The 19,140-nt window shown below is 39.5% G+C and overlaps 3 protein-coding genes across 3 annotated transcripts; 1 reads left to right on the forward strand and 2 right to left on the reverse strand.

Moving 5' to 3' along the window:
* The first annotated feature begins 410 nt into the window (after nt 1-410).
* gpatch4 (G patch domain containing 4) lies at nt 411-5,900 on the forward strand. The gene is made up of 8 exons (XM_085365965.1): nt 411-504; nt 2,830-2,908; nt 3,006-3,079; nt 3,170-3,262; nt 3,538-3,648; nt 4,225-4,340; nt 4,453-4,503; nt 4,705-5,900. The coding sequence occupies exons 2-8, from the start codon at nt 2,830-2,832 to the stop codon at nt 5,351-5,353; spliced, it is 1,173 nt and encodes a 390-aa protein (XP_085222091.1). The 5' UTR covers nt 411-504; the 3' UTR covers nt 5,354-5,900.
* Nucleotides 5,901-7,315: 1,415 nt separating this feature from the next.
* Nucleotides 7,316-12,289, reverse strand: LOC146623521 (uncharacterized). The gene is made up of 8 exons (XM_085365966.1): nt 12,226-12,289; nt 11,796-11,867; nt 10,902-10,973; nt 10,533-10,637; nt 8,748-8,942; nt 7,905-8,059; nt 7,682-7,797; nt 7,316-7,463 (listed from the first exon to the last, which is right to left on the reverse strand). The coding sequence occupies exons 1-8, from the start codon at nt 12,287-12,289 to the stop codon at nt 7,316-7,318; spliced, it is 927 nt and encodes a 308-aa protein (XP_085222092.1).
* Nucleotides 12,290-14,296: 2,007 nt separating this feature from the next.
* Nucleotides 14,297-18,019, reverse strand: LOC146623522 (uncharacterized). Its single transcript, XM_085365967.1, has 7 exons — nt 17,959-18,019; nt 17,642-17,722; nt 17,455-17,562; nt 17,180-17,374; nt 16,816-16,976; nt 15,601-15,725; nt 14,297-14,444 (listed from the first exon to the last, which is right to left on the reverse strand). The coding sequence occupies exons 1-7, from the start codon at nt 18,017-18,019 to the stop codon at nt 14,297-14,299; spliced, it is 879 nt and encodes a 292-aa protein (XP_085222093.1).
* Between the last annotated feature and the right edge of the window lie 1,121 nt (nt 18,020-19,140).

Raw genomic sequence — 19,140 nt, forward strand, 5'->3', positions numbered from 1 at the left:
CATATCTATATTATTGCTAATATATATTGTAATATATCTATATCACTAAAGCACTTCTGGATGGATGCAAACTGCATTTCGTTGCCCTGTACCTGTGCATGTGCAATGACAATAAAGTTGAATTCTATTCTATTCTATTCTATAAGAACATGGAGGACAGAAGATTAATGAAATTTTGTGGTGACAGAGACATTAGACTATAACTATTTTTTGTTTGATTTTTTATGCATCATTTATTATGTGTCTCTGTGTGCTGTGATATAACAGATGTGAATACAGCAATTACTGGGTTTTTGTTTGTTTGTTTTGGTTCCTTTAATTTATGCACATGTTAATAAAGTTATTGGGAAAAGGGGGGGGGGGGGGGTTACCGCCTCCCTTCCGTGACGTGTTTCCGGTGTCATGTCAGCGGTCTGCTGGCACCGCATGTTTACACTCTGATGCTCCTGCACGGTTCCAGTCCTCACGTTTTTCAGTGAAACAGTTCGACAGAAACAAACGGAGGTTTGTGGACTTGTTATTTCTGTTGTGTCGCCGAAGGTTCGGGAAACATTGGTCTAGAAACGGCCGTGAACATCAGGTGTTTAACGCTAGCTGTTAGCATCAGCTCGTCCAGTGTAAAGAGCGAAACCGGTTCAGTTAGCATCCCAGAATGCGCAAATTCACCAGTTTTAACTTCACTCTTAAACCTGCTCAGGTCCTGAGATCTGCTTTAAACCTCTCTGCAGTTACACGGCAGCTTATAAGAGAAGCAGACTGGTTTTATAGGCTAACCGTGCGCGACATGTCTCAATATCGTGGATAAAACGATTCCTTTAAAATATATTGGATGTTTAAAACATTTGAAAAGTCTTTAGATCAACAGTCAGAAACACAAAGTCAAACTTTTATTTCTGTTGCACGTTTCAAACCGGAGTTGAGTCAAGCTGCTCTCCATCAAATACGTCGATACACCAAGTCTCCAAAAACACAGATAATCAGTGTAATTATTAGGAAATGAGAAATCGGAGCTTTTTAAAAAAGTTATCACTAATGAAGTAAAATCTGCGAATGAAAACAAGAACTGACTAAGAAAAGCAATAAGAAAATGTTTGCTGTGGACAAAAAGCACAATCAGAATCAGAATCAGAATCAGAATACTTTATTGATCCCTGGGGGAAATTATTTTTTGTTACAGTGCTCCATTTTAAACCAACATTAAGACAAGACAGACAATACGCTAACTAAGAATAGTACAATATATACATATATATACATACATACATACATAAGTCACTTATAAATAAATATTTGGAAAAGAAACATGTGTAGTTGTAGCAGCAAACAGTGTGTTAAGTGGATGCGTTGTACAGGGAGATGGCCACAGGCAGGAATGATTTCCTGTGTCGTCAATCAGACTCTTTATGAGGGAGGTGGGATAGTCAGAGCTGAAGGGCAATAATAGGGAAGGTCTCGTCTCCTTTAGGGTCTTTATATTCATAACACTGCAACTGTTGCACAGTAAGAACAGTAGACAGGACCCTGTAAAACTCACCAGTCACAATACATACAGATGTGTGTTTGTGACTGACCTGCTCCCTGAGTGCCATTTATTTTTCAACCATTACCTGAAAATCTTAATTTATTCTCTCCATCACTCCTCCACCTCTCCTGTGGGTGATTTGTCTTACACCAAGTGAGGAAAAGAAGTAGGACTGGGCGATATGGCCTAAAATTCACATCACAATATTTTTTAGCTGGATGGCGATACACGATATATATCTCGATATTTTTTAAAGCCATTAAATAAGAACAAAAAGAGTTCTTAGTCTAAGCTGTGTCCCAGATGTCACACAGGCACTTTTATTCACATACAGCGCAGATGTACATGAAAAAATTACTCAGAAATAAATTATCAGCATTTATTAAATAATAATGCTCCATAAATAAAAGAAAACAGTGTTGTTTTTGTGCATAACAAAAAGCTCACAATTGTGCAGTCGAAATGTAAACTAACAGACGCTGAGCATAATAACAAAGAGACAGATTTCACAGCTGCTCTGTTCCCAACTTGTACTGCGTGACTGACAGCCTGGAGTTTGAAATCCTCTTTGTAACCGTGTCTCTTACAGGTGCCATTTATGGTCCTTATACACACACAATACGGTAATATTACGTTGAAGCACAGTACGTATCACTCCGCGAGGCTTCTGACTACGCTAGCCGTAATGCTCCGACAAACCATCAAGCGGTGCAGTTTCGTAGCTCAGCAAAGTCGTACTAAAGCATTTTTGGCAGGTTGCTGAGCGCCGTGTAGCACATAAAATCGGTTCGCGGTCAGTAAGGAGAACTCATACATGTCATACTGTCGATCTTTGAGAAAATGACAGCATTTTAATGTAAGGTTATAGCCCGAAAAATACTGTATACGAGTTCTGTAAGGTGGTTTGTTTCGGGGCGGGACGCAGTTTCACACATTTTTTATTTTGCACTTTATGGCACACATCTCTTATCTCGTATAAAAATATATTGATATATTTAAAAACTCGATATATCGCCCAGTCCTAAAAGGTAGGTAGACATTACATATTATTTCTGATAGGAAGTGTGGGAGAGGGAGTCCTGCAGCATCACATCATGGATGCTGTGCTGAGAGCATCCAAACATACAGCCATGATCTCAGCCCAGCAGGAAATCAACTAAGAACACACGCTAGGTTTTCTCTGCATACTTAACTGTTTTAAGGGTTTAAGTTACTCAGGTGTAACATGGTTTTTATTTATCAAATGTCCAGAAATACAAAAAAAGAATTGAATGGGTTTGCTTACATTTAACTGTGTCTGTGTGCAGATGGCAGAAGTCGTTCAAGAGAAAAGTCGTGGCTTGAAGTTTGCGGAGCAGCAGCTCCTTCGCCACGGCTGGGAGCACGGTAACATACTTTGAACTTCTTCATTCAGACATTAAAGCAGCGCTCGTGAGGGTCGGCGCTCAGGTGCAGGAGTCTGATCGGCGCTTTCTCTCCTCAGGTAAAGGACTGGGACGAGCTGAAAACGGCATATCGGAGGCCATCAAGGTGAAAGTGAAGTGTGACAAAGGAGGAGTAAGTGCTGTTCGTCTTTATGCAGCAGACGCTTGTGTTGACGCTAAAACAGGTTTAAGCTGAGAGGGCCATTTACATTTCTTCTGCAAGGTTGGCCATAAAGAAGGGGAGCAGTTCACCTTCCACTGGTGGGATCATGTCTTCAATAAAGCCTCCTCCAGCCTGCAGGTGGAGTCTGATCAAGTAGGTCGCTCATTTGTTTTATTTTTTAGGTTTTGCTCGTACTTATTTATTTAGCTCGTCCACCTGAGTGCGGCTGTTTTTTCAGTGTGAGAATAGTTTCAGGATTTTAGGAGCAGTTTGACGTTTCAGAGCACCACCTCTGAGGAGTGGATGGAAGCTGCAACAAGGCCCAGACTCAGTTTAACGTTCACATCAGTTCCATTCAGGCTCCGAGTGGAAGCAGCTGGTTTGTTCACTTACACAGCGTTAACGTGTTTCCTGGTTTTCTGATGCAGAATGGGATTAAGCTGAAGAAGACTGCAGAAGAAGAGGATGGGATGATCTCCAATAAAAAGCCGAGGAAAGCGACACTGGCTAAAGATAAGCTGTATGGATGCTTTGTCAAGGTAATTGTTTGCTGTCTTTTAGCTGCATGTCCCTTCTTGTTGTACTTACTGCAGTTCAGTCATCACACTGCTTGCCACTCATTGCTGGTCACTGGCGTTACGCGATGAGTCATGAGAGCGTCTCGTTCAGGAAAATCAAAATGGCTACAAAAACAATGCTGCGGTCCCCAAATCTGACCGAGCAGCAGGTATGTCGTCGCCTCGACCTCCACCTTTGTTGTAGCGTTCGTGTGCGATTGCAGAAACTGAGAGGACATGAAGGAAAGTACAAAGAAATGTAAAAATGTTCACACCCCAAAAACTGACCGTAACAAAGAGCAGGAACCCGTCTGGCACGGCTTATAAAACACGGGGACACGACCACACAGTAACAGCAAAAGCATAAACAGCGTCACCGACGTCGGCCATTTATGTAGTTCACATCGTAGGCTCTGCAAAGTTTCCCCACATTAGTCTAAAGCGGGCCTTACAGTGGGACATTACGACACTTTTGTGCATGACATGGACGCTTATTGTGTTTTTAAATGTAGTTTATTTTATTCACACAAACAAACAAACGGCTGGCTCTTCTTTCAGTCTGCCACGCTGCTGTCTGGTCAGGAGCAGCCAGAGCCGAAGGCCTCCAGCTCAGATGACTGCAGCAGCTCTGATGAGGAGGATGAGCAGAGGATGGATCTGTCCAGCACCACCAAGTAAGACTAACATTCACAACATCTGATCTCATCAGCAACTGAGACTTGGAATTGTATTCGGACCTTTTATCTGATAAGTTACATCGTGAGGTTTCTGTCTGACTCTCTGCAGGCTTTCTGACACTGATCTTATGAAGGTTTGTGGAGGACGCACAGCTCACAAGTAAGATGATATGATTTGTAGAATTCAACATGGAAAAAAACATCAAAGTCAAAGGAGCTTGCAAAGAAAAGCGTCTGGACTTCTTTAAGTTGCTTGAAGCAACTACGATGACCTGGATGACTGAGAACCTTCACAGACATAAAAAACATCAAAGAACTGTAAAAAAGCATAACCCAGTTTTCTGTGCTTCTGTTATTTTAGGGGAGCCAGGCACGGCTTGACCATGAGCGCCAAGTTAGCCAGGCTGGAGCAGCAGGAGGCCGAGTTCATGGCCAAGTATGGAAAGAAGAACCAACCAGCAAGTGCTCCTCCTCCAGCCTCCCGTTTAGAGACGCCGGAGGAGATGATGACAAGCAGAAAAAAGATGAAAATGAATGAGAAGAGTAGTGATGGAGTGTGTGAAACTCCCACAACAGATGTTCAACCTAAAAAGAAAAAGAAGAAGAAGGAAAAGAAGAGCGCTGATCCCGAGGAAAGAACTGATGAGGATTTGATCCATGTAGAAAACTGTGAGGCAGATGATTCGCACAAGAAGAAGAAGAAGAAGCAAAAGAAGAAGAACAAAGTGGAGGAGAACAGAGTCGAAGAGACGCATTCACCGGCTGCAGAGAGCGAGGAGGTGACTGCTGAGATGCATGCTGACGAGGGCAAGAAGAAGAAGAAATCCTCTAAACCCCCAAAGGAAAATGACAGTGACTGTAAGGAGCCTAGCCAATCAAATCACACAGGACTGGAGGACTCAGACGTCACAGAGTCAGTGAAGAAAAGGAAAAAGTGCAAAAAGGACAAAACGTGTACACATGAGGAGGCTCCTCCTCTGAAGAGGAAGAAGAAGAAGTCTAAAGACTAGTGTGTGATTAACTGGGAATCTAATTCCATGTCTGAAGAGGACGTGCTTCCCAGTGTACTCGTCTGTGGTGCTAAACCTGAATCATCAATGTCGACCAGCAAGAATAAACAAGTGAAATTGTGGTTTAAAAAAAACAATCAGCTGAGGTTTCATGTGAGTGCTTCCTGTTTAGCTTTGTTTAGTCGATATTAGAGGAACTCGGTGAGTTACAGTCTAAACGTGGACTGTAAAGGAACTTTGGATGTTTTCAGCAAACTGGAAAACATCTTTAACTACATCCAGCAGGTGATGCGCATTACAAGCCCGATGCTGTTTAGACAAGTTGATGATTTTTTTTTAAAGATTGCCTTTATAACATGAAATGTGCCCTAAATAATCCATCACAACCAGACGTGGCTTTTCTAACCTCAGCGATTGTAGCTGGAGTCAGTTTAGTTGTTCTGGGAGGTAAACATGACGGAGACCCCAGCTGTTTTTACAGTACTGGTGCAGGACGCGGAGTATTGTGACACATGCTGGTTTTATATGCAAATTAAATGATCAGACTCAGCAGACTTTTGTACTTTTGATTCTTTTATTTAAAATTGTCTTTGCGTAAATAAACATTTTAAACAACAAAGTAAACAAATATACAACATGTTTGTATCTTTTGTAGGAATTAGAAAATATTCATGTGCGTAGATCATTTGCAGAGTTTTAGTCACCTGACAGGTGTGTCAGCGTGTTCCTGGGACAAGACGCACACACTTGTGACAGATGTAAACTTTGATGAGATTCTTGTTTCCTGAGCTGTAATGTTGATTAGCTGTAAGCTTTTTTGTGAAGATGATAGAAAATAAAATAGTTCCTACGTTAAAACGCCTAAACAAGGAATTTGTTTCCCTTCTTGAGTAACCACGAGTGATCTCTAAAAAGAGATATTACTGCTGAGTTTTTCAAATGTTTTTCAGCACCACAAGGTGAGTCACATGTACTCCCACTGTATTTAAGAGAAAGCAGATGTGTCTTCAGTGGATATCTGGAAAACCTGGCAACTCTAACCCAGATGGATAAATAGCACTACAGGCCAGAGGGGGAAAAGATTTTTGGGTGAACTGTTCCTTTAATCAAGATGTGAGAAGAATGCGTCCATGGTAACAACAATAAATGACCCTTTTGCCTTCAATTCCAACCAAATATCTTGGTTCGAGTCACCAAAGATTAAAAAACTGAATAGTAGAATAAATGTGTCTTTTTATGATCTTTTGGATCATTTCATTAATTAAATATATGTTCGACCTTCATTTACCTGAGTTTCAACATCAGTGTTGGTTGTGATTTAAATGTTTCTTTAAACTGACAGCTCAGTGAGTGTTCAGATGCTGAACACTATCCTCACTTCACTATTAAAAATAACAAAACGGTCGAAAAATCTTGTTGACTCGACCCTTTGTCATTGCTACGGTGGCTCAGAAAAATCCTTAAAGTGTTACTGTATCTCAAATTTCTTCCTAGATGAATCAAAAAGTTAAAAAGATAAATATGCCTGCTGAACATGTGAAGTGCAGTGACTGTCTTTCCATCAAAAAGGGCTTTAAAACATCTGCATCACGCTGTTATTTTAAATAGATGATTAACAAAACCCCAAAAGTTGAACTTTCAACTTTTCCTTGAACCTCCGTCACTTTACAACAGAGACAGATGGAGACAGCGTTGAGGTTGACACGGGATGGAACTTGCAACATGAATTATGTAATCAATACATGCAATGTTGTGCGGTGTAAAAGTACAGTGTTGCATTATTTCTGCTTTTTGGCGACACACACACTGGTCTGCTCAAAGTCTGTTTTCATAAATAGTTGCAGCAGCTGAAAAACTACAAGTTCTCCATCCTCCATTATAAAGATGAGAAACGAATAATGCAGACAGTATCTGGAGCATGGATGGCAACGTGGAAGAGCACACAGAGAACGGCAGCTGGAACTAAGTGGACAAAAGCAGGGCGTCTACCTCACAGATGAATTTGTTCTGAAAGTAACCGGTCGCTTCGACCCAGCTTTTTGTGGCATTCGTCCCAGGGATGATCAGCACATATGAGACTGAAGTGTCTGACATCTCCTTCATCCAGTAACTATAAAAGCAGGACATGAACGTCAGCATGTGTAAAAACATCCCAAATATTTTATTTCTGCATAATTTCTTTCATAATGCATCTTCTTTTACTGAAATCACTTTATCCAATATTATTATTATTGGCATATAAATCACGATATTATTTTATCATTAATCATTCAGTCATTCCCACCACTGCTGTAACTTTGTTCTGTAGCTGTAAGACAGTTTTCTTACCTCAGCGTGTCATTGTGTCCATCAATCCAGACCCAGTTATTTGCTGTCTTCTGTAACCCAATAAAGTATCCGTGGTATTGACTATAGTAAAATTTTATGTGACTACTGAGAAATTCCTGTGGGTCATATCATTCGTCATTCAGTGACATTTATGAATTATCATCAGTTATGTAAGAAAATATCATGGCTGTAATTGTGCTGTGGTCTTGTTGTTAGAGCTCACCTGCTCTTTGAGATCGTCAACAACAACCAGATCTGCAGCTTTGCCTTTGCAATACACTCGGCTTTCCTCCCAAGTTTTCCAGGGGGCGTTCTCATTGTAAAACAGGTAGCACTTGTTCTTAAATAGGATCCAGCCACTGCGGCATGGCTGGCACTCTGCAAGGAGATTAGAAACTAGACTCAACGTAGGCTCATTAACAACATTATCAAATTATGTAGCAAAAAAGCTAAAAGATTCACACTGTTTTCTTTTCTACTTTCCATTTTAAAGTAGCTTTGATGAGTCGTTCTCTGGAAACAATGAGAACACAGAGATTCCTTGATTTTGCTAATGAGAAATTCTTAAGCTTCCCTTAAACTTAATGGACAGATCCTTAGTTTTAGAGAAAGGCAAAAGACGGTGAGGTGCTGGTTTGCTTTATTGGTTTTGGTGTGGCAAATATGCATCTATGCGTTATCGCATGTTGGGTGAGCCGTTCACTCCTGAGAATTGTAACAAACATGTGGGACATACTGCCAACTGATGCGCAGGGGTTGAAGGTCAGTTCAAAGGAGAACAGATTCCATGTGCGGTAAAGTCAAAATAAATTGTTGTACATTTTAGATGATATTTGAGGCTCTTTACCTCAAATATAACTCTTTTCCTGGGTTTTGTGACCAGTTCAAATCATCTCTCCCAACCTGCACGCTTACTTGTTTTGTGGTTTTCTATTTAAATTTGTCACATAAATTCTCCGTTCATACTCTCATGACTCTATCATACTGTTGATCATCTTCAGCTCCTAATAAAATTTTGACATATGAAGCTTATTAACTTCTGAGACAAGCACAATGAAGCACTCACGTTTATTAGGACAGTAATCTTTTACTGGAAAGTTATCAAACTTCAGGATGACTTCCAGCGTGCAGTTGAGATTGTCTCTCTGTCTTCTCAGCTCCCGAGTTTTATTGTCTGAGATTTCCTTCTCCATGGCCAACTGCTGATGTTCTGCTGTGAGGTTACTGAGGTTTGCTGCCTGTACCTTAAATAGCAAACTCACTGTGAAGGAGAGAAGACAGCACAGCACTCATCATCACAGCCGACCAATGAGGGTTCACATCCAGTCCTAACAGAGAAGCCTCCTCTTCCTGTCTTCATTGTGAGACAAAGCTGAAGACACCAAACACACTAAAACATGAATGTATAATAAAATGTTTTTTTAACCACCAGTAGAAGGTAATAAATAGTAAAAAGGAAAATTAGCCTTAAATTAAAATCCAGGCACTAGAGGTACAGAAAGCTCGAGTAACAAGTAATAAAATGCAGTTTTGTATTTTAGTGGGAAAGAGATTAAAAAAAATAAATGGTTCAGGTTATACGGGGAAAAATTAATCTCTGTTTTTTAAGCCACCTTTATAAACAGCTTTGAAGGTTTTTCCACATACAGTGAATATGTAATGAGTACGTTTAACTAACTGATCCACAAACAACCATTAAATCAAGACAGAAGCTAAGTAGGAATAAATATGTGTTAGAAATTAACAGGGTTTGCACAGGGAGGAGGATGGGGTGGATGGATGGGTTTGATGAATTTCAGGCTACGTCCACAGTAGCCCAGATAGATTTGAAAACGGCCTTTTCATCTGAAAACGCTCTGCGTCCACACTAGCATTTTCAGTCATTTTCACAGAGTTGTGAAAAGTTTTCACAGAGTTCACACATTTTTGCAGCTAACCAATCCTTTCTTTTTTCATTGCCACATCACATGATGCCTATAATGCCCTGGAGAAGCAAAACAAACCACATATATGGTTTTTTAGGCTGGATAGAACCATTACTTCCTTCTTTTACTCTTTAATGTCACTGTCGTTACTCACGCAGCAGGTCGAGCTTTTCACAAAGCTTCACTATGTAACTTCAAGCCTAAAAATCACCCCAAATTAGCCAAGTTTCATTTACTCAGGAATACTACTACTACTAACAATAATTATAATACACCTTTTGTTCATAAAACTTCAGAAATAACATGAGGTTCTGCAGTGTTCTGTAAGGTTATTGTGGACTGCTCAGAAACAATAACTTAACACTTAAATCACACATCAGATCTTCAAGAATAATTCAAAAATCTTTACTGGCATTTATTATGTAATGTGATGTAAAGCAAACTGCATAACAGCTGGCACTGAAAACTCAAAACCATCAAACCTTTGATGGTTTAAAAACACCAAATATCAAAGTAAAATTCTGTTGAGCAGAACCAACACTAAACAGAGAATTAGAAAATCAATGCATAAAAATATTTTATTTACTTAAAATAAAAATGAAAGCTAGACTTTTGGGAGAACATGAGAACTAAATGTAACAATAAAGTTGAAAATAGGACGAAAACTGTCTTTATTTATTTTTTATTTCTATTTTTTGGTCAAATTTGTGACTCAGCTGCTTTCACATGGTGTTGTCTTTGTATTGTAATATCTGCCCCTGTTAATTACCCTCCATATTATAATAATTAAGAAAGGTAAACAAACAGTGAAACTAATAAAAAAAAACAGCTGAAACGAGCAAACCCACTCTCTGGAAACATGCAAAAATCCAGAACAAAATAAAACTAAAACTAAATAGAGTTTGGTGTGCTGAACTCAGACTTACTGTAGATGATGGCGATGATGCCCACCAGCAGGAGGACACAAAGGATCGCCAAACATGCCAGCAGTAGACGGAAATTGGAGCATGCAGCTGCTTTGCCTTCTGCTTCTAATGAGAAATTTGACGTCATTATTATGAGAAACTGTCACATGGACTTTTACTGTTGTGTGATGCTGCAGCTCATTCCTTTGCTCGTGTGTTGTCTGTTTTCTTAGGCTCTGTTGTGTTAGCCTCTCAGGACCACTGAGGCACCAGATGTTCATGTCAGATGTTGTCAAAGACATACAGGTAGTGAATACATTTGTTCCACTGATGGTCTAAAACATTTTGCTGCTAAATTAGTGAAGATGAAAAAGGGATTTTATAACTTACCAGGTGCAGGAGGAGGACCAGCTGGCGCTTTAGATTTAACTTCAGAATAAATGGCTGGGTCCTCGTTTTTTTCTGGAAGACAGAAATAACTAAACGAATGGACTCATAGAGATGAGTTTGACAACAACACAACCCACAGAATTACAAAATGCGCAGTCATGTGTCATTAAAGCATATCATTGATCTCTTAGGTCGCTCTATGTTCCCCTTTTCTTTCCTTCTCCTTCCCCTCACACACCACACTCTGCAAAATCACCACTGTTAAATTAACACAGTGAGTTTTAAACCTGACACTAGAAAAGTGTCTATATGTGTTGACTCCTTTAACTGTTAAATGAACACTTTTGAAAGTGAACTGCTTGTCCACCACTACTATGTTCGTTAGGTTAGCCTCCACTGGTTTGTAGTCTCACTGGATCTGTTCCAACATAACACAGTATTTTATTCTATGTTATTTTATTCTATTCCATGTTTTTCTTAATTATTCCTGCTTGTAACTTTGCACTGTTCACTTCCTGCCGTGACCCAACAAATTTCCCATGTGAGGACTAAAAAAGGTTTATCTTATCTCTTATACTGTGCCGACCACTGGGTTATGGCGTTCCATGTATGTCCCGCCTGCTAGCATCTTGCACCCTGCAGTTATGTGCTGGATTGTCTGAGGGGCATCTTTACACAGGCTGCACCTGGGATGTTGCCTGGTGTGACAGACCCCAGCCTCTATGGATTTTGTACTACTCAAGACTTGCCTTAGTCTCTGCAGGTGGTTGCAGTATTTTTGCATTACTTGTGTTGGTCTGTTTTCTCAGGCTGTGTCATTGTCAAATACAGAAAGTTTAAAGCATGAATTTGCTTTGTTGCTCATGTAATATCTGCATGAACGTTATAACTTACCAGGTGCAGGAGGAGGACCAGCAGGCGCTTTAGATTTAACTTCAGAATAAATGGTTGAGTCCTGGATTTTTTCTAGAAGACACAAATGACTGAATGCAGGGATTCATACCAACAAGTCTGACATGTGTGCCATGTGCTAGTTTTCAAACTAGCTTTATCACATCATTTATGATAAAGCCAAACAATGTGATAAACTCAAAAAGATAAGTCTGAGCTCATGACTTGGCGTATAAAATAGAAATGTTGTGCTTTCTAGTGATTTGAATGTTTCCGAATTTTAATGATAAATAATCTTTTTGTTGTTTTTAAATAAAAACGGGATGATATGATGTGAACAGAGCAGCGTTCTTTCATCAGGCAACTTCACAAAGATATAAACAGTCAGACTTATCAGTGATTCATTTTTGAATGAAGGAGGAGAGTAACTTACCTTTTGTTAGTGAAGCACCAGTTTTGAAAACCATTGTGGAATAATTGACTTCTTCCTCCATCATTAAAAGCCAAATTGCCTTCAGCGCAAAGAAAACTAAAACTGGCCTCAACAGGAGCGGACTGTTAAAAGAGTGTTACTGACACCCCACCCACATGCCCATCATGTGGGTGGGGTGTCACACGCACCATAAAACAATATGAAATTCCAGCTGTAACTGGCACAGAACAAACCCGCGGTTCCTCTTCCTATTACTCCTCAACGTGTTCATACACATGCCTGTTCTCGGAATTATGTTGCTTCTGTAACACACCGTTACGCTAAGAGCAGTTAACACATTTGGGCTTTAACCCAACAAACCAACCTGTCACATATCTGTCTGGTGCAACGTCCGCGTTGTTTCTTAACTGATGATCGATGTCGTTGTGAGACATCGTGTTAGGTGAAAACGTTGTGATGAAAAATGTCTGTCACAGTACGAAAAAGGAAGAGGCGAGTGATCGCAATTTTTGCAACTCATCTGGCCCAAGGAGCAGTGAGACTCTGCAGTGGTGAGGTGTCTGTCATCACTGCACCTCATAAAGAAAAATTAATCAAACCTTCACACAGTAATCATGGATCAGCCAAACCGTTGTCCTGATGTAATGAACAATATTCAATTCACACTATTTAGCAAATTTATTGACTTAACATTCCTCAAAATGACGACAAAAGAACTCCATTAAACACTAAATGATGTGATAACTTTGCCACTTGTATCCTGTTAGACAGGGAGGATCCTGTGGATCATAACCGTGGAGAGAGTGGTGGTGTTGAACACAAACACTTTTATTTGGTGATGTATTTGATGAATTTGTCCGGGAAGTTACTGCGAGCCCCTTTTAATTCTCAATGAACTTTAATTCTCATTTGTCTGTGCAGTTTACCCCAGTTTACAAGTTCTTTCTGCACTTCACACGCTGCAATAACCGGAGATGTGATGAACTACTACATCATTTATATTCTGGTTATTTATTTATATTGCACTTTTTAAAGTCAATAAACAACAACAATAAAAGCATAAGAAATTGTAGCAAATTATTATGAATGGAAACAAAAACTTGATGGGAAAAAAGAATTTGACCAGAACTGTAAAACAGACAAAAAACCAAAATGTGTAAAAACTGTAAACTGGTCACAGACAGATTTCCATTCAACGATTAGTTTTATTAAATGCATCAAAATACTGCGACAGGCACAGCTCAGTGGAGGCGAGGCCGAGCACACAGCTGTTGCTCCAGCTGCCTGTGTTCTTAGGTATCAGCCTTATGAGTGTCCAGATGAATGAGTAAATAAAAGAATCACAGTTTTTATGAAGGTGGGAGCTGTCCACACCGGCCAAACCACTTTAAGCTGGAAACACTTTTTTTCATAATAACATTGAACATTTTAACATGAGTCTCTTGTAGGATAAGCCAGTTAATTTCTTACACACTGTTTTAGTTTTAGACAATAGGCACAACACACACACACACACACACACACACACACACACGCACACACACACACACACACACACACACACACACACACACACACACACACACGCACGCACGCGTATTATTGTTATTGTTCAGATTCTTGGTTTCTGTTACTATAAAAGGAATAAAGATGCTCACAAGTTACGCCCAATGAGCATGAACAGACTGTCACTTCCTCAAGTGGAAAGGGAAGTTTCACAAACATGTAGTATTAATAAATAGTAACATAAACACATTCATGCCTGTCTCTGCATTTACATGCATCGGAATATGTTTCTTTTGCCATCTAATACATTAGAAATCCCATAGTAATGACAAAAGAGCACATATGATTACAAAAAAGTACAAATGCTTTTGCAGTGCAGCTCAAATGTGGTGTGTGATTCTGCAGCATTTGTTTCAAAATGTAACTGAACATAAATCAAAACAAAGAAATTACTTATTTTTTACAAAATCAGTTTGACACAGAAAAAAAACTCATTGCCTTTAATTCAAAAAACACAAGGAGTTACTGTCACATTAAATAACAATTCTATTACTGGGACTGATTCCTAATCTGCTTTAATTAACGCTCGTCTTTCACAGATCCAACAGTTTCTCATGTCACAGCTCTCTTTGCCCCAGTTGGCCAGAGGGGGCGCTTTTGGTAGGCTTAAAGCACAATATCTTCTGTTGACATCTTGTTGCATTTTCCAGTACCTAAAAAAGTCACATAGTGTCAGTCTGTATGCCTACTCAACATTTCAACCTTTGACAAAATAATCTTTATTGTATTTCTGAAATTCAGCACGTGGAGTGCTTGGGTACCAAAAATAAGTCAATGATCTGTGTCAGTCTCTGCACACACAGCATTCCTGATGGTAACAGGGATCGAGGCAATTTAACCAACACAGAGGCCATGAATGCACACTTGTGTTTGGTCTCGCAAAAGTCAGACACTTAGATGTTCTGAAAACCACAACCGAGTCCATCACGGATGTGGAAGCTTAAGAAAAATGTCAAAGGTCAAAAATCATCTTTGAGAAACAAGCAATGGATGCAGTGAAGAGTTTTTAACAGCTTTTATTTTTTTTCACTCTGCTACAAATAAGTTTGTTGTTTATTAGGACTTGTGTGTTCTCAGTGGTGGGAGCTGAGAACACACAAGTCACACAACAGTGTTAGCCAGGGTTTTCCTTACTTGGATGCATGCAAGACGTCTTTTTATGTTGAATGAAAACACTTTGTGTTTTTTCATTTCACAAATGAAAAGAGAAAATGCAAACAGAAAACAAGTCTGCCATCAACATGTGCTGATTCGACTTAATCGTCACTTCCTTGAGCTATTCCAGCCTAAAGGTTGTTTTAACTCAAACTTATTTGGAATTGGTTCATACTGTAAACTTCTTGTGGCTGTAAATCTTAAACTTCTTGTTATTAGAAGAGGGAATGTTGAAACAATTTTTTTGTTCTGCTTTTTACTTCCATTTTTTAAAGGGTATTTACAATGTGTTGTAAAAATGTGTGTGTGTGTGTGTGTGTGTGTGTGTGTGTGTGTGTGTGTGTGTGTGTGTGTGTGTGTGTGTGTGTGTTTGCACTTATACATCTTTGTGAGGATCAAACTTTGACTGTTACTATACTTGTGGGGACCATCAGTCCTTATGGGCCCAAATCGTAGGCCTCATGAGTTTGAAGGCATTTTTGAGGCTCAAATGTGGTTTTAGTGTCAGGGTTACAGTTAGGTTGTGGTTAGGCATTTGTGATGGTTAGAGTTAGGCTAAGCAGCTAGGGAAAGCATTATGTCAATTAGATGAGCTAAGTAAGATATAATAGGCAAGTATTTGTATGTGTGGTGGTGGGCGGGGGTCATGCTTACGTCACAGTGAGGTTACTTCCATCTACCCACGTCCACGTGTCCTTTGGGCTCTCTGCTCTCAAACCGATCCAGTAGCCGTGCTTATCATCAGCGTGGTAGTCCTTAGTGTGGTTGCTGATAAATTCCTAAATTTGTAATACATGTGTTATCTGCCACATAATAATAGTCGGGTTTTAGTTTTCCTTTGAGATAAAAAGAACGATGACTCGTCTATAACAGCAAAATATAAAAACAAAAAGGTTTAAAAAAAATAACAACCTTTTCCTTTTTTGCACACTATGTTTACATTTTAAATGGATAAAACTGGCTTTTGTTCCCTCAAGAAATCAACACTCAGTACCCATATTGACAAAGTTTACACAACTATCCAGACTGCTGGCTGTAGTTACAGCTGCTGGGTTCCTTGGCTAAGACTCTGTGGGCTTGTTAGACCAGATTGCCTGGGAGGTGTTGCTGAATTACCTTCTTCAGATCTGTCCACAGATGATCTCGCCAAACTGCAAACTCTGATCTGACGCTTAGAGTTTGGAGCTCTTCAAAATGAATTTAAGTTTGTCCAATCAGATTAAAGAACATTTTTCTCTTGGTCTTTTAAACTCTCAGCCTGTGCCTTTTACTTCGACTATCTTTTGTCTGATGTATGAAGAGTCGTTCTCACTCTCTTTTTAAACACGCTGGGGACTCTGTAGGAATGATCGCTGGTTTCTTTTCCACAGCTCTGACCAAAGATCATGTCATTTACTGAATTTGGAAGTGAGGCCACAAAGACTATTTTAAAGAGAGCAGCGAGCTAGTGGGAACACTCAAAGCTTGCAGTTCCTTTTTCCTGAATATTTCTCTTTTCTTTTTAAGTACAAGTTGAGGCCTGCTTGAATCAAAACACAACTCAAATATAAAGCAAACCCCAGTGCACTTCAGAGAACAAGAATCTGAATAGTTTTAAAATAAGAGATTGCAGTTTCCATTTTTACAGTATTTTTAAGTGTTGAGTGAGGAAGAAATATGTTTTCTTAAAATCCAGTCAAATGGCAAAGAGGTGGGAAAAGACTGAACTGAAGGAAGGTAACTTTGAATTATAGTTGCATTAACTTCCTCTTCAAACCTTCCTGTCTAAATCGCTTGAACTTTGACACTGTTTTTCCTCTCTGTGTATGAAAACGCTCTTTCACTTTATTTAAACTTTAAAAAAATCTATACAAATGAAATCTGGCTCACCTGTTCTTCCTGACTTTCGATCACTACCAGAGCCGCCTGATACATTTTGCATTGATCACGACTTTGATCCCAGCTCCTCCAATAAAACGAATATTGATGTTGGGAAAAAAAGTAACAGCTTGACTGAAACAGCACCCAGCCATCCAGGCAAGGTTTACACACTGATCAAAAAAAGAAAGGGACAACAAGACCAGAATCATTTTAGAAATCCAACTTTACAATACGTTACAAAGAGTTTTTTAGATTTGAAGATTTTTAAACAGTTTAAAACATTAAACCTTCAAATAAAAACATGTTTGTGGGAGTCGTGACAGGAAGAGAGCAAAAAGTAACATAAAACTATATGAAACTAAGACATGTTCACCTTTCTGTGGGCAGTGTTTTTCCACTGAAAATTCCTGATATTCCATGATGACTCCGATGGTCCAGTTGAGTTGGTCTCTCTGTCTGGTCAGCTCCTCTGTCTGTCGCTCTGAGGATGTTTTCTGTGTCATCAGCTGCAGGTTCTGTGCTGTGATGTTGGCCATTTCTCGCTGCTGCTCACTCATCACTGTGTTAACTGCAGTCAGATAAGAAACAGATGTTAGTGTTATTGTCTGATTACACTAAAGTCCTTGAATACACAGCAGGTGGACTTACAGCGGAAGTTGAGGCCGATGATGACTGACACCAAGATGAGGCAAATAATCACCAGACCTGTCACAACCAACGCAAGCCGACTACAGGGTGGAGCTAACTCTTTATTCTCTACAAGAATAGAAAAAAATGTTTATTTTAATGATTGAATAAAAAATATCATTTATTTGTTCAGAAAACCACAAATAACCTGTTATTACAAGGGATACATCCAATTTCCTGTCCTCAGTGTTCACCTCGTCGTAGATTGTTTCTGTGTCTTTTGGCGTCACTGGAAAAACAAAAAGAGTTTAAAGGAAATGAAAACTCATTTGTAGTTTGTTCTTTGTGGGGATTATTTATTAAACTTTACTTTTTAGATCACCAAAAATAGCAGTGCTAGGAAAGAACTGACATGCTGGGTAGCATAACATCGCCAGAATTAACCAACTGGTATTGATCGCTCCCCAAAACCACATACATCACAGTTTTGGCGATGAAAGGGAAGAAAGTAAGTCTGTCACTCACCGTATGTTGGATCTATCTTTGTCTGAAATATCACTGTCACATAATTCTCTTCTTCCACCATTATTTATGTGTTTGCTGTTTATTGTCAGCGGTACTTACTTTGTTAATCTCGGAGTCAAACAGCCACTGTGGGTTTACTGGTCAGTGTAAGTGAAGTTTAGAGGCAGAGAAGTGGACCGTTGCAAGATCTGCACTTCTTCTTTTTGTCAGAAAGCGGGAGGGTTGTGGTTATTAGAGGGACATTTTTCTTTTTTTAGATAGTTTTGCAAGACGAGAAAAAATATGTCAGAACAAAGCGACGGCTGTCGCAGAGTGGAAGACTCACGTTTCCAGGATACTAGTGGGGTCATTTTTTTCATTTGAGTTTAACAAACAATTACCTTCAGTGAAAGAAGTGTGTGTGTGTGTGTGTGTGTGTGTGTGTGTGTGTGTGTGTGTGTGTGTGTGTGTGTGTGTGTGTGTGTGTGTGTTAGTTTACAAAGGTCAAAACTAAGTAACTGCAGCATGAATGTTATTGTAAAAATGATGAATTTCATCAGTTCACCTCGACACTGTTTGTAGGCAGATGTCAACCAAAGCTAACTTTTAACTTCCAGTTCATTTCCAAATTATCAGGCACATCCAGCTCAAACTGATCTAATACAGCAGTGAAATAAATCAGCCACAATAAAGCTTAATGTTTTGGATCAGTTTGTGTTGAAACTTCAAATGTGTGATCAATTTTTAGGCTTCACATTAAAGGTTAAAACTTCCAGCACACTTCAGTTAACCTACATGGCAGACGTTGTACGTACTGAGTACAATCAATCATCACAGTTCAATCAATGCCACTGAAACACGGAGATGCTGATGCATGCTTTTATTACCAGTCGCATTGATTACTGTAATGCCCTGCTCTCTGGTCTTCCTAAGAAGAATATTTCAACTTTACAACTCTTGCAAAACTCGGCAGCTCGTGTGCTGACGAAGACCAGAGGGCGGGCCCACATTACACCGGTTTTAGAATCGCTGCACTGGCTCCCCGTGTGTTTCAGGATCGATTTTAAAGTTCTTTTATTGGTTTTTAAATGTCTTAATGGTCTTGGGCCTTCTTATCTCTCAGATCTGCTTTTACCATACGAACCCTCGCGGACCCTGAGGTCCTCTGGTACTGGCCTTTTGATTGTCCCTAAAGTCAGAACA

This window comes from Diplotaxodon limnothrissa, linkage group LG11 (assembly GCF_057381915.1).
Source record: "Diplotaxodon limnothrissa isolate DT_005_m linkage group LG11, D_limnothrissa_male_GT1.1, whole genome shotgun sequence".
In the NCBI taxonomy this organism is placed as follows: domain Eukaryota; kingdom Metazoa; phylum Chordata; class Actinopteri; order Cichliformes; family Cichlidae; genus Diplotaxodon; species Diplotaxodon limnothrissa.

Bases quoted from the DNA above. Each gene is read 5' to 3' on its own strand.
- gpatch4 (XM_085365965.1), top strand. From the start codon at position 2,830: ATGGCAGAAGTCGTTCAAGAGAAAAGTCGTGGCTTGAAGTTTGCGGAG. The intron at 3,080-3,169 runs GTAAGTGCTGTT...TTCTTCTGCAAG, and splicing joins TGAAGTGTGACAAAGGAGGA to GTTGGCCATAAAGAAGGGGA. The intron at 3,263-3,537 runs GTAGGTCGCTCA...TTTCTGATGCAG, and splicing joins TGCAGGTGGAGTCTGATCAA to AATGGGATTAAGCTGAAGAA.
- LOC146623522 (XM_085365967.1), bottom strand. From the start codon at position 18,019: ATGGTGGAAGAAGAGAATTATGTGACAGTGATATTTCAGACAAAGATA. The intron at 17,723-17,958 runs GTGAGTGACAGA...TTGTTTTTCCAG, and splicing joins AAAGATAGATCCAACATACG to TGACGCCAAAAGACACAGAA. The intron at 15,726-16,815 runs GTGAGCCAGATT...TTACAAATTTAG, and splicing joins TCGAAAGTCAGGAAGAACAG to GAATTTATCAGCAACCACAC.
- LOC146623521 (XM_085365966.1), bottom strand. From the start codon at position 12,289: ATGATGGAGGAAGAAGTCAATTATTCCACAATGGTTTTCAAAACTGGT. The intron at 8,060-8,747 runs GTGAGTGCTTCA...ATCTCCTTGCAG, and splicing joins AGATTACTGTCCTAATAAAC to AGTGCCAGCCATGCCGCAGT. The intron at 7,798-7,904 runs GTGAGCTCTAAC...TATGACCCACAG, and splicing joins TTGACGATCTCAAAGAGCAG to GAATTTCTCAGTAGTCACAT.